This window comes from Oryzias latipes, chromosome 20, assembly GCF_002234675.1.
Source record: "Oryzias latipes chromosome 20, ASM223467v1".
NCBI lineage: Eukaryota > Metazoa > Chordata > Actinopteri > Beloniformes > Adrianichthyidae > Oryzias > Oryzias latipes.
In genome coordinates, this window is record NC_019878.2 from 8,381,673 (window position 1) to 8,399,896 (window position 18,224).

The 18,224-nt window shown below is 42.8% G+C and overlaps 1 protein-coding gene across 2 annotated transcripts in view; it reads right to left on the minus strand.

The window, feature by feature from the left end:
- nrp1 (neuropilin 1) overlaps positions 1-18,224 on the minus strand; it is a 69,015-nt gene that overhangs the window by 41,425 nt on the left and 9,366 nt on the right. For both annotated transcript variants that reach the window (XM_023950444.1, XM_023950445.1), the window contains one exon: positions 6,411-6,592. In XM_023950444.1, the coding sequence (XP_023806212.1) occupies positions 6,411-6,592 (182 nt within the window). The remainder of the gene's footprint in view (positions 1-6,410; positions 6,593-18,224) is intronic.

Genomic DNA, 18,224 nt, shown 5'->3' on the forward strand with positions numbered 1-18,224 from the left:
ATCCGATTTTATCTACTTTAAATAAGTATTCAAGTTTATAATTTACAGCTACATTAGCATAGTATTAATAATAATAATAGTGGATAAGATTTATCTGTGCTTTTCCAGATGCTCAAAGCATTTAGAATGTGTCCATTATTCATTCACTCCTTCATACTTGGTGATGACAGAGGCGTGGCTACCAGTTTGTCCCATTACTGGGACATTTATACACATTCATAAACCGGTGGAGCCACAATGGAGGCAGGGGGATAAGGTGTCTTGCCCAAGGACACAACGACAGTTGACTGGGGGGATCGAACTGCCAACCCTTCAATCATTGGACGACCTGCTCAACCACCTGAGCCCTTTACAAACTTTACAAGTTTTCATTTAACTACTGATTTGGGAAAAACACAGGAAGAGTTTGCATTATTAATACTGATATTGCCTATTAAAAGATAAACGCAAAGCAGTATATTTCTCCCACTGAGTTACAAGAAATTCCATTAAAGAAAAATCTATTTGTGGATTTTAAAGATTCATATTTTGTAAGTGAATTGATTCCACCAGTCTTTGTTAAATCTGGGACTAACCGTGGGTAAAAATGGTTTTAAAAGCATAAAAGGTAAGCTACCTCATACATTTTATCTTGAAAAAAAGAGAAAAAACTTTTAACAAGAGCAGCAGAATCTACTGCAGGAAGTTAAGGCAAAGAAAGAGAAGCAGCTTTGAGTTCCCAGCTAGCACTCTGATGTTTGGTGTTGTCGGTTTCTAAGGAGCCTTTACATAGTGAAAGGGAGAGAGGACATATGCCATTTGCCACTGGCTTGATGGGTGATCAGGGTTTGTTTCAGAGGTAGAGTCGTAGCCTGTGGAATGGTGTTTAATGGAAGTTCATTCCAATCCAATTTCAATCTGTGCAAGTGTTTGGGATTTATAATGAATCTTCAATAAATATGTCTCCCACATTAAGAGAGCCTTTCAGCTGTTAGTCTCCCTGATGACTTGTCCTCTACATCTCCATAAAGCTGCAACTCTCAGAGTTAATCATTACACCAACACAGCACCGAGGAGCAGTTAAACCTGACCGCCTCCTCCGCTTTTTTATTATGTGCACATTCTCGGCTTTGTTTTTGCCCTACGAAGTAAATGACCACTGTTTATGCAGCATACCCCTCCCCTCACTAACTTTGCCACCACCCCCCTTTTTGTTCTGTCCTCATGTCCCGTTGATGAAGGGTTAATCGCTGGTGGAAAATCAACTCTTTCAGCACTAAATCAATCATTGTCCTGAAGCATGTGGAGGGGGCCTTTCACTGAAACAGATGGAGAGGCAGATTCACGTGAGCGCGCTCACTGGCAGTGCCGTATTTAGCATGTCATCCGAGCCCATGATGTCACCCCTCCCCGGCTTTAATAGAGGGAGGGGAAAACTGCGCTGAAAAAGGGAGCAGGAGGGTCTCCCTTTCAAGGAACTTGTTATCCTCCTACGACGCCTGATGACACAGCGTCTCCATGCCAGATGTGACCGCGCACAAAAAAGCTCAATGTTCCACAGAATTTCAAACTGTTTGGACAGGTGGCTGCCATTGACTGTATAAGAGAACTGGACTGAGTAACCCCTCCCCCTCATATTCTAAGTAGGAATACAAATATAGACAAATAAACATTTGTCAGAATATTAGGGGTGTAGCGATTTGTTGTAACGATTCGATTCGCATCATAATCTTTGGCTGACGTTGCTATTTGGTGACCTAAAATGCATTCAAGACATTTTTAGCTAGAACTTTAAATTAGTGTGACTCAGAGAGAAATACCTGAACAGTGCAGTCGACGTTTTCCAGATTCCTTGTGTTTCTTACAAGATAATCAACTGTAAATTAAATATGTGTACAAACAAACAAGTAAACAAGAATTAATGGCAAATCCATTCACATTTTAGTCACTAAAGTTCAGCCCACTGTTGTTTTTCCACATAAAATAATGCAAAGGGAAGATTAGTAGAACATTCTAGCACACTGTCTGGTCACATGTCTTTGCTAAATTCAAAGTGTTTCCACACATTGGACTTAATGATAGACTGATCAGTTTTAACTGCCATCACATGTGTGTTGTCTTGGTCGTTTTTACGTTATAGTAAATTAAACCTACCATGTCTCAATCCAAAGGGTATTTTCCAATATCCGTTTAATTTATTTTGAAATTATTTTCATACATTATTATTTTCTAATGGTACAGGTTGTTTCGATAACCAACTTGCCTCAGACAGATACATGTGTTTGGACCGTAGGAATAGAAATGGATTAATTGATTTTGTATAGCCTGCGTTCAGGTAGTAGGGGTGTGGCCTTCCAACAAGCTCACTCCTGATTCGTGTTAGTGGTTGCCATTGAAACATTGACTCAAACAGATTTGGACCAATCACTGCTTACTGCTGATTTCCGGTTCCAACAAGGTGACAAGAAAAAAAAATGCCGACTGAATTGACTTCATTTTGTTGGAACCATAAGCAAGTCATTTTCTATGGGTGATGTCACACTCACTTGGTCCAGTTCTCATATTCAGTCAATGGTGCCTGCTCACACTAGAAGCCCCCCCGTGGTCAACCGGGCCTTGAAATGATTGTAAGCAATGTAACGGCACAGGCGTGGGCTTGTCTGGAAACTTACAGGTAAAAAAAACCCTCTGCTAGTCTTCTAGTGGATCTATGCAAATGGCAGAGCTGTTACAGTAAGAGAAACATATATCTGGCATGCTTAACAGGATTTCTCTTATGTCACAGGACAAAAAAAAGCACAGCTCCTGGAATATATCATCCCCACTTTCTTTTGGGAAACAAAAATACATTTCTTCAGCTTTTTCACCCGGAGTTTGATTACTGTCTTGATGTCCAGGGCCTCCACACCGACAGACACGACCACCAGCCTCCCTCTCCTTCCTTCTCATCTCTCTTCCTCGTCTGCGGTCAGACTTGCCAGTAGAACAAGGCTGCCAATTTGCAAGCAATAAAATAAATAGCTTATGCTAATTAAAATGGCTGGATGGGACTGAAGAGGAGAGAGGGACAGACGTGGAAGCAGCCAGAGAGAGCCGCACAACAACCTGCTCTCCAATTAGACACTTTGCAGGCCGCGGCTGATCAAAGCCAGAGCTGCGAATGTTTTTTTTCAAGTGCGAGTGAAAGCGTATTTACATAGTTTACAGCTTAAGTGGGCCAGCCTGCGCATATAAACATGCTTTTATAAGTTGGCATGCGGTTCCTAGGGGAAGTAGGTGTTTACACATGTCGGTTTGGTGAGTTTATCCATCTTCTGTGTGACCTTTGTTTGTGTAAATCCCAGAGGTCGCCTTGCAGTGATCCAGGCCCATAATCCCTGCAATAAACAGCCGGTGTTCTTTGCATTTCCATTTCATTGACATGCAAAAGCCTCCCATTCCTCTATCTGCAATCAGAGCATCTGTGCATCATCATTAACGTAACACGTGTTAGCCAACACAATGTTTTCCCAGCTAATACCCTGTTTGTTGATAAGCTGCGCTAATCAGCTAGCTTTGTCTCTCTCGTTCCGCGCGCCTCTACCACTCGCTCTAACAAACAGAGCTGCTAATTGAACTCAGAGCCTTGTTCTTGGCGAGAGCGAGAACAGCACTAGTCAAAACACGAATTCCAAGCTCGCCGAGGGTCTGGATTCGCTGAGGCTGAGATGGCACACCCGTGGTGCTCCTCTCAGCGCTGGGGGAGCGCAGCGAGGTTTGAAAACACCCAGATGAAAACGGCTTGTTCCTCCACACCAGCGCCAATTTGGAAACCAAAAGCAGCGTTATCACAACTTTCTCTGCTCCCTCAGAAGCCTGCAACCATGTGCGCCACTGGCGAAGGGCACCTAACGCAGCTCATTTGTAATCTGGTTAATAGAGGTCGCTGGGAAATACCGGGCTAATCGTGGAAAGAATGCAGCCGATTTAAGCGGCCTATGGAGGCGAATGGGGAGGTGCGAGCGGACGGGTCTGTGTATGTCGAGGTGGAGCATGGCTTTGATCTTGTAAATGGACCCGCACTCCACCAGCTGCCCAGCTCCGATGGGGACACGCGCAAAGTCACAGAAAAACAGGCACACAAGCCCAGATTAAAGGAAGGAGGAACCTTGCCAGGCCATCCATCATGTCTCAGAGGTCATGAGGAGGCTGTCCTATGGACTGCTGCTAAGGTTAATTAATGAAAGTGGAGTCTCTGGCACCTGTCTGACTGTCCTCCTTTTTCCAGCCCAAACAAAGAAAGGCGGTATGCCAAACGAAAACTCTCCCTCACTTTCCATTATGTTCTGATTAGATAAACATCCCCTGAAATGACGGAATGTGACCCGCAGATCTTACTTTTGGTCGCTGCATTCAAGATCCACTTGAATGAAAATTGTGTTTTTTAATATGTTCTTGCATTTTTTGTTGATGAAAGACATATTTACAGAAAATTAAGCTCAAAATTCTATTTCTGAGTATTATTTTATTCAAATCATTGTGATTCAGGAACAGATTAAAAAAAACCTGTTGGAAAAAGAATTTAGAAACTAGAATCAGGAGGCCACAGGCTCCCTGCTCCGCTCCATTCTGATGTATCCACTTGCATACAAGTAGATCCATGTATGCCTTAGTTTTCCTCATCTGAGCTGGTATCTGGATTAAAACTGTACGGCTGCATAGCTCCAATGTTGCTCAGTATTTTTTGTTTCACCGGTAATATTAGATTGCGGGTGTGAAGGGCTGTAAGGTAGCGGGGAGAGAGTGTACACAGAAGGATGACAGAAAATGAGTAGGAAAACACCCCAACAATCTCGCCCCCAACTAAGAAATGAATTTCTGCCCCTCTGCAGAAACTATGTCCTAGAAAATGACAAGTTTTTAGCTTTTGCCTAAAAAAGGCCCGATCATAATTTAAAGACTACTGGGAAACGCTTTGAAAGTGGATCAAAAGATGATCGGAGTGAGTCTTTTAGGAAAAGTTCGTCAACCCCTTCCCGACCTCACTTCAACTAATTTCCTTTCCATCCGCCGGCAGATTGTTGGGGTGATAACAACAGTTCAAACCCTGATTTCTAAACACCATCTGACTATCCCCGCATTTGTTCAGTCACTGCTCAGCAAACTTATTGCAAAATAACTCACTCCAGATATAAACTACAATAATGGAACATATGGGGACGATGAGTCATTGGTTTTGTATGTGGCCCAGAGCTTGCAATAGTCCATTTACATAATTTACATAATGGTGATACCCTGATGTCTTGACTAAAGCACAAACAAACCATGAAATTAGACAGAGAAGGCGCTTCTTGCTTCATTATCAGAATTGTTTCTGCAGCTCATGTATCTGCTGTTGGTAGAGTCAGAAGTGCAGAAGCGTTTAGTGACCCTCAAACCAAGAGCCCATTAACATGGGGTCAAATTAAATCTCCCCAAATGGAACACAAGTGTAATAGGTTTATTGCGTACTAGGGATGACACAATGTTCCGTTTAAAAGCGAGCCGTGTGTTACACCGTTGAACTGAATCTTGGGGAAAGTGAATTGTAGCATCCCTACTGCATACCATTATGGAATGTTCACACCGGGCTCAGAAACGCTCGCTGGGCGACCACTTTTGATGAAACGTCTTTGTAAAGGCGTGTATGTGTGTGTTTCAGACTTCTGTGCTAAAAACTCTTACGTTCATGCATGATGACCAGGAAAAGCCTTTCTACTGCCTCTAGTGGACTGATAGTCCAATACAGAGCAAGAACATGGACCAAGTTATATACAATGGGTTTTTGAGGGCAGTTTGGATCATGCTATTAAGATAATGGTCTCTGTAGGGGTCTCTGTGTCAAATTGGAAGCTACAGCCTCAGCATTCAAGCGGCCACTCCCAATGAAAAGTCTATGTAAACACAGATTCATGAGATTTGTACCGCTTCAACATTTTGCACCGAGCCTCTTCCAGCTGTAGATGCGCTAGTTTCTGGTAGCCACAGTCCAGTGTGAAAAACTGTGTGCTAAAGGGGCGTTCAAGAACCCACGTTCCATCATATGCCTGGTGTGTATGTAGCATTAGGTCCACGTTTAAAGTATCAGATGGGTCTTGTGCTAAATTTAAAAATTGATTTGTTATTTATTGTTTTATTACATGACACCAGGCTTGGTATAAGCTAACTGAAAGGATTTTCCTCATTGTAACTTGCTTATTATTAAATTAAAAAAATGTAGTTTTACATTTTTTTTTTTTTTGCTGTTTTGTAAAATACAAATCCTTTATTGAACCGAAACAAAACCGTGACCCAAAAATTGAGGTTTTGTACCAAATCGTCAAGACAACGTATCGTTGCATCCTTATTGTGCACAGAGATGTGTTGTGTTAATGTGAGCTGCTAGAAATGTTCGGTATGCGCCAGCAGCTTACCAGTCTTAAAGATCTCGTATCGGATGGAGAAACCAGCTCCATGGGTCTCGTAGTCGGACACAAACTTGATGAAGAGCTGGTTCCCTGAGGAGACGACTGGGGACGGGGCGATCTTCCCGCAGTACTTCCCCACCAACTGCCCACTCTCGTCCACGCCATCTCGCACCTCGACGTAGTCATACCTGGACACAACAGAAAACCAGGGGTCTCTCAAAACAGCACTTTGTTTTCTCCGAATTTAATGGCTTATGAGTGATATTTATCCTCGGAGGAGCCCAGCATATTGTGCAGGTAATGTGGTGGAAAGAAAACACCGTGTGCTAATGAGGTCTAAGGTTAGAACTCAGAGAACAGGTGGGGAGGTAATATACTTTCATTAGGAAGACGCACGCAGTCACACGCGCACACTGATGAGGTTCCGTGCTCCCCGTAGGACAGAGATCGACTTCCTGTAACCCCATTAACTACTGAAATTCCCAGCAATCCCCCCCAAAAAAGGCTTCCACAAACTTTTAGCCATGGATCCTCATAGGCCCTTAAAGTGTCTTCGGTTGCTTCATCTGACTAAACCAGCAATCTGATATCAATTCTGCCCGAACACACCCAGTAAATTCAGAAAATGTGTAGATTTGATCACTTTTTACGTTGGGATTATGCAATAAAGGGCTGGAACCTCGGGGGTTGAGAGATTCACAAACAGTTATTGGTCATGTTAACAAGGTTGAAACTTTATTTTATCATTTCAATTAACGTTTAGAGGAGGACTTACAGCTGAACTCTTATCTCACATAACCAGAAAATATCTGCTGCTCAGCATGTGTGTCTTTTTCCATTCAGTAAGAAAGAAATTGGATTGGAACATAATTATATTTTGGCCTTTGGCTTCGATTTGTGTGAAAAAAAAGAAAAAAAAGAACAGGTGTTGAAAGTTTGAAAAAGCTGCAGACACTCAGAGGCTGCAGTTAAATGGAATTTCAGACCTGCGGCTATTAAAGGGAGCATATTAATTGAGCCTGCAATGATTTGGGGAGCAGAGGAGGTGAAGAGCTTTGCAGGAAGAATGGAGACTCACAGACACGAGCATGATGGTTGGCATGCAAAAGCTAAGTCAGAGGAGGAGAAATTAGAACGCCTTAGACAACATTGGTGGTCTGTGGCCTGGTGTTATCGGTTTGTGTTTTCAGGTAGCTTTTCGGAGCGTGCATTAAATCTTTCTGAGGTGTGGTTTTTCGCTCTTCTGCCTCCCGGCATGAATGTGTCTTTGAAGGATGAGATAACTTTTCCAGGTTTTGTTTCAACTTAAAGTTGCTCCAGAAGCAGATTTTAGTTTCATCTGTGTGCAATTTGCCACAAAGAAGGCTCTGCCAGGTTTGCAGCTCCTCTGTCATAAATATTCTGCTCCAAAAATGTGACGGTGTCGCCACCAGCCTCTGAGGAAACCAGAGCGCTTTGAACACACGCAACCCGATCCGAGCGTACGCGAGTCAGACTTCCAGCAGGTGTGTGGTCACGTTCAGTTACACTCTCCTTCCCAGACTCTTCGGAAAAGACGCGCCTTCCGGGCAAAGGGGCCAATTTTCATAGTTTTGCTTGATTTCCCCAAATGATTCTGAACCCACTTAATGTGTGGCTTTTTGCACGCTAAAGGGAGCTTAACCCAGAATGACGGCGTTGTTCAGCTAAACGCTTTGGATGCGCTTTGACCTGCATCAACATGCACCCAAATGTGCCACCTTTTTAAGAAAATGTTTGTTTTTTTTTCCTCCAAGAAGGCATTTTTGGGAGCTCGGTAAGGATTTCTGGGGAAAGGTTTATCTTGTGATCATCTTAACCCCTAAACCCCTGAAAGAGACCAGTCTTCAATAACCAACAGCTTTACAAACTGCCCACTATATCCCTTATATGGTCACAGGGTTGCTGGAGCCTGTCCTGGCTACTGCTGGGCGAAGGTGGGGGAACACCCTGGACATGTCGCCACTCTGTTCCAGGGCGAAAGAGCTGCGGTACTGTAAAAAATAACAGACCTCTGTATTGATCTTGAAGTTTCCAAATTTTGGATCATCTGGGTAAAGTTCCTTCAGAAAGCCCCCCCCAGAAATGTCCTTCTGCCGCTTCTATTTCTAGCCACGAGTACCGTATTTTCTGTACTGTAAGGCACACTTTTTAGCTGTAATTTTTATTTTTTTTAAAGAGACAATGCAATTTTATAATCCCTAGCGCGTTGTATATAAATTAACTCTGGTTTAACCATATAATCCAGTGCACCAAATAGTACAGAAATGACTGTAATTCTTTGTTTTAAAGCCTTGCTTGATATTTTTTCATCAAATTAAATAGATCTGTGTATGTTTACACTTCAAAGTTAAGGTATGCATTGGTTTTTTTTCCCGTCAGAGATCGCCACAACTAATCAGTCTTTACCGATTTGCACAGGTGGTTTGGCGGAGAAATTTACGCAATCCAAGGTTTCCTGCGGGCTAGTCCCACACTTTGCTAACTGAGCCATCTAGTCGCTGGGGTGCTGAGGTTTAAAAAATACATGTGTTAACTTAACAGATACCCCGTTCTTGCATGTACGTGTACCCCGAAATCTTTCCAAAAGTTCTTAAGTTTAGCTTTTAACAGATCTTGCAGTATTTTTGTAGCTAAGATGAGGAATTAGTTTAAAACAGAAAAGGTAACCGCAGTCTGGCTGTTAGATATAGTTTGGAAGGATCTGAAGAAAATGACTGAAGACCACTGTAGCTTTAGCTCCACTATTTTTCCAACTAGCAAAAACCGATATTAAAATGTCCGCATCAGCTGATTGACATTGAAACGACTGAAGAGTACGTCAAACACCGTGCGTTAAAGGGTCAAAACTGTTCTATTCTTTACAGATTTAAATATCTCCATTTGTATGGGTTGCTGCTTGAGTTTCTCTGATTTCTTATTGAACAACGTTTTGACCAGATCTTCATCTTTTTTTCTTGGTTTACACATCCACTGCTGGGATTCTTAAAAAAAAAAAAAGAGGAAAAGCTTGTTTCCTGTAGTGTTCACAGCTCTATCCTTCCTGCGGTGCGACGAAACCTCCAGGAAGTCAGTCATTATTTGGTTTAAAAGGCTCCCCTGTGTAATGATGTAATATTGTTTGATGGCAGGAAGATCTTATTGTTGTAAAAGAACAGATATTTTTTCTAAATACAGAAAATAGTGTCGGATCTGTGGGTTGAACTCTGGTTTTAATCACAGAAGATGCATCAGTGCTTCTGCTCCTCCCATCCGCAGTCTTATAATTCAGCCCGGTGCCACTGCAGATGTCTCAGCCTTCCCCAAATCTGAGAGCTTGAGCGACTCCACACACCTGAAAAATTGATGCAGAGAAGCAAGTTCCTGCGTGGGTTGGTTTTTAATGTACACGCGTGTGCAGATGCGGCGGCGGTTTGCATTTTCTGTACACTGTATCAGGCAGGGCACACACACAAATAACATAACCTAGGTTTTCCAGTCAGATCTTGTTTCTAACATCCAAAAAGGAGAAGAAAATATTATTTTTTGGCTCACATTCGACTCCTCGTTTCTCCAGAAAAGCTGTTTACTGTCTGGGCCCATAACCAGCTCGGATGGGCCTCGTCATTGCGACGCAGCGGGGCAGAGAACGCAAATGGAGGAGAGAATGCATCCCAGGAGGATGCATTCTGAGCAAGATAGGAACCCATTACATCAAAATGTCTCCATTTGTGCCTAAATGAGTGGTGTGTCAGCCAGAACTCCAGCGGTTCTGCTCCGACGCGTCCACATCCTCCGCTAACACAGATCCATTCCGGAAAGGGGTTATGGGAAATGCTCCAAACTATCGCCTGATGCTAAATGTGGCTCTAATCTATCCCACCAAACACCTGTGGGCACTTGCTTCGGTGGTTAAGAGCCCTCAGGAAGGACAGAGGACGGTTAACAACCTCTATGTAGGACCATTAAACAGTTCCATGGACACGTCCTACTTCCAAAGCCCACACGGTCCAACAGTTTTGGGTCCATCCAGCCAGGTTAAACTTAGAACTCTCTTTTCACTCGAACCTCATGACAATACAATCATCCACGCCACTATTTATCCATCTGTTCTGCCTCTGGTTTGGGTGGGCTGGCGACTACAACACAGATAATTGCACACACACACACTAAGCAGCCTACCACAGCGCTAATAGTGAAAACGGTTTGCCAATCCAGTGGGGAAATTAAAGGGGGGGCGTAGAAAGAAGAGAAAATGGGGGTAGGAGGGGGCTGTAATTCTCCTCGACCTTCGCTTCAGCAACTCAAATGTATTAGCCTGCCTTCTTTCTTCAGGCACAGAGAAAAAGCAATCCGCCAGTGTCAAACGAGAGCATTAGTCCTCCCTGCAAAGCCAAAGAGAGCGGTACAAACCACCACCCTAACAATATAACTGCTATATTGCCTCAAGCTTTCCCATGGAAATAATCTGTCCTCCCTCCATAAATGTCCGCTTGATCTGGTTCTACAAAAGCAATGCAATCTAAGGCAATGAAATAACGCTATGACAGAGTGTATAAGCCTCGCACAATTGGTTAGATTTCTCAATCAGACCATTTATAAGCTGAGGCATTCTGCGGAAAGTCCCACAACAAGAGCCCTTTCTTTGCCGCTGCCCTCTGGTTCAGCCGCATTCAGAACAAATGCCACAGCCTTTCTCCCACTTCTCTCCAACTGCTTCGCTGCTGACAATGTACAGCTTTGCTGCTGTATGAAAACATGTCACCTACAACATGTCAAAACACATCTGGGTAAGTGGAAATGCCTAAACACTGAACTCTGGGCGGCTCCAGACAGCCCAGGGAGACTCATCTGAAACAAAAAGAGCTGGTTGTCAGCTGTCAGGAAACTCCAGCCAGGGGACTCCAGGTATTAACGAGTCCCGTCGCACAAACTGTCACTCGGGTCTCAGGCAAAACATCATTAACGTTTGTACAAGGGGGGCTACGACAAAACTGAGTTCTCCGTGCCTAGAGGGGACATACCTCGCTAAAATAAAATGGTCTCCTTTTCTCTAGTTTCCATCCAGAGCTGCCTCCCCACTGCATGTGACATTCATTAACCCCAACTAGAATAACAGGTTTCCCTTTTCCTTGGGCACCGATCCAGCTGTAATGACCCCCGTTTGGGTTTGCCAGGACAGACAAGTTGAAAAAAAGGAAAAAAAGGGGCCAGCAACCCAGGTCTGACTGCTCCTGGTTAGAAACATTAACCCTAATTGACTTGGACATTAAGATTTTTATTGAAGGGGAAGAGCAAATCGTTTTAGATGGACACTTGATCTATGCATCATAAAAAAAGAAAAGATATTTGGGAGGCAATCAGGGTCTTTGCTGATTCTGTGACTCTGCAGGAAATAACTGCAGAAACCACCGACCAATCGGATCGGTTCCCTGTTGCACCACATGTGCTTCCACAAGCTCGACGGAGTTGGAAACATGGATTAAAAAAGAGTTTTTTTTCCGCCGCCTTGATGGTCCAGCTGCAGTGGGCTCTCCTGCTACCACGTCACTGCAGTTTTCCACAGCATATTTAACAATTATCATTAGCCCTGATGAATTTAGCACACTTACATCCATTAGCTTTCCTAATTATGCTGCAGAGAGATTTGCTGTCGCCAGCAATCAAATTAATGATTTTGCCTGTTTGGACTATTACATTGCACCCCCCTCCCTTCCTGCACAGTAATCCTTTATTTAAATATGAACACATATTGACAAGATGAGGTGGTTTTTTTAAGGTTTTCTGCTCCCTAAAGACTCGAGCATGAATTGGTGGAGGAGGTTGGAGAACAGAAGGAAGTAGAGGTGACCACAAAGGCAGCCAGTGTTCGGTGGTGAGCACACCCCCCTCGCTCTGACAGTAGAATAGTCTTTGAACCCTGAAGATGCTGAGACAGCTGACTGTCCAGCTGATGCTTTTCCGTGCCCATGAAGGATGGTATGAACCATGACTTATCCCTTCCTATATCCAGGATCATGGTGCACAAGGCATAAAAAAGTTTTAACAAGTTTCTGAAAGTGAAAACTTCTTTATTTGTAAAGAAAAGGTGCAGTTTTTTTCCGCCTGAAGGTTTCAAATAAGCTTGTTTTCATGATCAATTCCTTATCAATGAGTTGATTAATGCATTACAATACATATTTAAGAATGAAACTACTTTTATTTAGCATAAATTGACATACATGCGAATATGTGGTCAAACCATAAAGTCTACTAAGACTTAATCACAAAAAATATATATAAACAATAATTTTCAGGCATATAAGGCATGTTTTGATGAACAGTTGTTATAGCAAAAATTCCTTTGGTTTAATTTTAAATTGTCAAAAGACTGAAAAACTATTTTTTAGTCCTGTTCTGAGAAAATTCTAAATCTCAAAAGTATTTTTCAGTTCTACATTTTAAAATACATAGTTTAAAAACTCTTATGGTGAAGGGATTTACATGTGATTTTTTTTATTCTCATAGGGAACCAGAATAGCAGCATAGTATATTAAAAGCACACCTTGTTTTCTTTCCCAAATACTTCCAAAATCTGTCAAATAACACTTACTGACTCATGAAATCTTCTAAAGTTGCATTCATGATACTGACCGTAAGCAAAAGTTGAAAATAGTTTTTGCTTTAAAAAAAACTTTGACTTTATATGTAAACTAACAATTACTTAATTACCAATATTCCATTAATACTAATTTTTAAATAATGGCAGCTAAAATGAAAGTTTTTCAAATTTTTGACCGTTAAAAAATAATTAAAAAAACTTGTTGATATTTAAATTTCCAATTCCTATTTAAAAAAAACAAATTTTGCACCAAAATTCTATGTTGCTTTTATCAGCTAATCATAAACAGGTAGAAAGAGTGGTAAGTCATCGCATTTTCCCTGTAAAATGTCTGAAATTTGCTGTCTAAAATGCACAGATTGTTTGCTTGTCAGCGTCCAGATGATACACATTGTGAATGGTTGCATTTTAAAGTGACCCCACCAGTTCTTTGGAACATTTTCTAAGAGACCCTTCTTGTAATCCAAGCAGAAACTCAGTGATGGCCTTATTAGAACATCATTGAGACCGATCGGAGTGAAATGCATCAATTATGCATGCTCTCTTGAAAAGCATGTTTTATTCACTGCAGACCGAAACTGAAAGGATCTACAAAGCAAGGCAAGGTAGTGCAAAACCAGGAAGTGCAAAGCAAACTGGATTAAATAAAGGATACAAATGTAGAAAATAAAAAAAGAAATAGGAAACATGGAACCTATTATTGAAAGAAAATGGCTCCCATTCCTCTCAACTTGAGATTCGATGGAATCTGTGATCACACAGGATAAAGGGGTGGACGCTGTTACAACAGAAGTTTAGGGGGGACGTTAACAAGGTGCCCGGAGAGAGGGGTGATGTGGCACAGCTGGGTTCACTTGTACACCTGTGTTTTCTGAAGACAGCACAGGTGCAGCGGGTTGGACAAAGGAATATTTGCACACCCCGCTGAGAGGACAGAGTTACCCCTGGGTGAATTATCATAAAGGGTTCAGACGAATAGCGTCCAACAAGTGTTGGTCAAACATGCTTGTGTGTTTCGTGAGCAGTACATGGAGTTGGTTCTTTATTGCTAAGTCACTTTTAGGTCTCTGCCAAATCCTGGCACTGACTCATATTGTGGTACTGCCAATCAGAGCTACAATGGCTTTTTAGTACTTCAAGAATCTGAACGGCTCTATGACCCCATCATGACAGGGACACTTCATGCTGGTATCCCACAAAACTAAGTTGCAGCACAATTTGGAGCTTTAATACAATCTCCAAGACTGATTGAAATTTGAATTTACCAATTATGTTCTTGCCTAAGAATGAATACCTTGAATGCCTAAAAAAAAACCTATAGTTACCAGAATGTGTCTTGTTGCAAAGCGTTTTATAATTGAAAAGTTCACTGAAACAAAAAAAGCTAAGAGGCTCTTGGAGGAAAGACCCAATCAAAAGGATCTTGTTGATGTTTTAAGAGAGAGTTTTTCGTAGAAGTTTAATGAAAGGTTTTGTGCGATGACATCATTGGTACGCTGACGTTTTTTCAAAAAATATGAAAACATTTGTTAAAAGTCTCAAAACTGGCATCAAATGTGACTTTACCATCTTTTCTAGGTTATGAGTCGCATTATTTTTCAGTCCCTGGGAATGCAACTTATACTCAGGTGCGACTTGTATGTGGTCTTCTTTTAAATAAATAGCAACAACCACTAGAGGGCACTGTGGGTGCATGTAGATGGGTGTTTGCTACTGAGAAGAAGAAGCAGTATTTCTCAGTCTTCAACCAGGCTTGAGGGAGTTGTTCCAAAGCAACACAGAAGAACTAAACAGATTCAAAACTCTAGCATTCACACGTAGTTACGCACATTTTAAAGACCATTTTGGGGCTCTACGCACAAAGCGTGTGGTCATTGAACAAACCTTGCCAGTTAAATCAGGTTGAAATTTATCTGGTGAACCCAGACATGGCGACGACCCTGACAACGTCTGCGTTTGTTTTTCAAATAAAGATAAACTAAGGCCACTATGCTGACTTGATATCAATGAACCGTTTTGTGACCAAATCGTGAGATTTGCACCTAGCCTATTTAAACTGTAGGTGCCGGACATACGCTAGTAACCCATAGAAAAAGAAAAAACAGATAGCAAAGAGAAAGCCTCTCCCTGCCTGTCTGGTGCGCTAAGGGATCGCGGGTCAAATGTCCGGTGTGTATGTAGCTTTAGGGGGAACAGCCCACTCAGAAAGTGTCTCAGTCTGAGAAAAAAGGAGAGGAAGGGACGGCGGAGGTCAGGCAGAGGTGACGTGTTTGGTGTCGGTTGAAACTGTCCTGCCGCTCCACAATAGGCAGGAAGAGAGCATTGTGGGTCCAGAAGGGGGGGGCAGGATTTCTGCGTGAAAAGGAAACTGCTGAAGGAGATAGAGAAGGAATGAACTACTTGGTGGATGATAAAGCGAGTGAAGGAACGATGACAAAAGAGAAACATTGTGCAAATAGCTGATAGAAGTAATTGGCAAACAGATGGAGGCAGTGAAAGGATCAGTGGCACAAAGCCCACCTTCTCACGGAGATTGTAAAGAAAAGGTCGCCAAATGACAAGGGAGCTAAAGGGGGAGCACCAACGATAAGTGCTCTGGGAATTATTTAATTAAACAGCGGTGACCTCCCCATAGTCGGTCAGGGAGCCGGCTGGCCCATGTGCGCCATGACCCGGTCATCCGGCCGATAAAGACGAAGCCTCGGGTCAAACCATTCGCCTTCCTGCAAACTTCAGTCCACAGTTGGTGATTAAAACGCACAAATCCGTCGGCCCTTTTTGATCTGTAGTTTCCAAAGAGAAGTTTTGTGCAGGGATGCAGCCGTCTGGAAAGCTAAAGCAGCCCGTCTGAGCGAGCCACGTGCCAAACGCCGCATCTCCTCAGCGCTGCCAGCCGCAGAGCCGGAGTTCTTGGCATTACAGCGGTGATTTAGTTGCTGATGGTTGGCCAGCAGCTGCCAGCCTTTTGAAGGGCAAAGTGACACTTCCACTTACTGGTCTGACAGTTCAACCTCCCTGTCATTTTGGAGTGGGAAGTGGAAAGTGTCACTTATCCTCGTGCAAACAGGGGTCATCCTGCACAAGCTGGGCAGGCTACAGAGGAGCAGGCTGCTAATAATACTTTCAGCACTTACCCCACCGAGATAATGCTGAAAAAAATGCTTTTAGTTTGAATTTACGTCACTCCTTTTCAATCGCAGCCATCTAATAGAAGAAACAAGAGAGGGAAAAAGTACAGAAAGACCTCCGCAATTTCGTGAGGAGAGATCAAGCTAGGCGCAAACAAAGCATGGGATTGTGAGGGGCTCTAACTCAATCATAGAGCAGTGGGGTATCGCCCCATCAATCACTGTCTGCTTGCCCCCATGGTCGGATCAGGCAGGGCTGAGTGGTAGAGAGACGCCATTGAAGCAGAGGCCCGCTGAGCGCCAACGGTGACTGAAAATGACCACGGAGATCCAGAGCAGAGCTGGTTCCCACTTCCCTCTTACCCTCTGTAAACAAACTTTGCTTCCCCTCAAATCCCCTTTGGGGAACAGTCTGATTTGATGAGTGGGGAGCCCTCCGGACGCCCCCGATTCCTCTCCTCCTCCTCCTCCTCCTCCCACCTGCTGCCCCTTTAAGCACTGACGCATTAGGACAACAAACAAACTGTGTATGGCTGCAGCCACATCAATCAAAATCACAAGCCCCATTCAGGGTAAGAACATGGAATAAAACACGTCTGACAAGCACCAGCATGGCGTATTAAGGCGCCCAGATCTCTTTCATCATTTTAGCTTAAAACCCTCACAAACAAGACATTCTGAGGCAATGTCTGATTTTTGGTTGGTGTTGTGTTTTTTTATTTGCTCTGCCACTCACGTATAATGAGCAGAAAATATATTACCACTATGATGTCTTCTACATCAAACATGTGGAAGACAATTCTATTTTTTGGGGAGATGCCCATAAGATGTTTTTGTTGATATCCAACAAAGAAAAGGTTGCAACATCATATTTTATATGTGATGTATATCGAGCGATAGATAGATAGATAGATAAAGAGAGAGAGAGAGAGAGAGAGGGCATTGGATATGCTAAAATGTAGCAATTCCCTTCTTCCATTTTCTCTCTCTCTCTCCCTCTCTTTCTATATATATATATATATATATATATATATATATATATATATATATATATATATATATATATATATATATATATATATATATATATATATATATATATATATATATATATAATTATCTAATTTTATATATATATATAATTATCTAATTTTGACCAGACATTTTTGAACATACATCCAATGGCTGGTGTGTACGTGACTTAATACCTTTGGTTGTACAGAATTTAATCATTTTTAGATTAGGTGAAAACTGACAAACGGGTGCTTTTCCTTTGAAAACAAATCTTTAAATCCTACAGTGTCTTTTCAAAAATCTCTTTTTCCTCAGATAAAAGGAAAAGATCAGACGACTGCCCTTCCGTATAAGGAAGCTAGGGCAGTTTTGAAGCTGGATAAAAAAAATAAAAAACTGCCAGGAAAAGGCTTAGAGGCAAAAGGCAACACAAGTTGCTCACTCCACCTCGAGATGAAAAGCCAAACAGGAAGACGTGTGAGACTGTGAAGCTTTTGTGCTGGCACAGATCCCCAGCAGAGGCATGGCTTATTTATGAGCAGGAGCCTCCTCCATTCCTCCCTTTTTCCCACTCCTCTCTGCTGTGAGCAGAGCTCGCGTCCCGCTGCGAGGCGGAGTGGCTCGCCTCCCGGTTTCGGTCAGGTTGTGCATGAATCAAAGCGGTGACAGAGCAGCGGGGAGGATGGCAGATGCCGCGGTCGGAAGGCTTTTCAATCAGGCTGCCCTTCCAAGCCGCGGCCAAGGTGAAACACCTCGCAGACAGATGAAGAAAAGAGGGACCCTCAACCTCAAGGTCCCTCTCACCCACACGGGGAAGGAGAGCCTTATTTTAATCCAGCTCGTTAGCCAGAGAGTAACCCCTCTATGAGATGAAGGGTGAAGCTTTCTGCTGCCCTCTGCCTAATTAACAAGGTGAACACTTCAGATGCATCAACGCCGCTGCTTTCCTTCCCCGTCTGCCTCATCTCTGCAACAGAAATGCAACACGCCAGGTGATTTCTCCACGCTGACATAATAAGGTTGGCCATAATTGCCGTGAAGTGCAAACAAATTCAAAGCAGATTGCTCTTTGAGATGCTG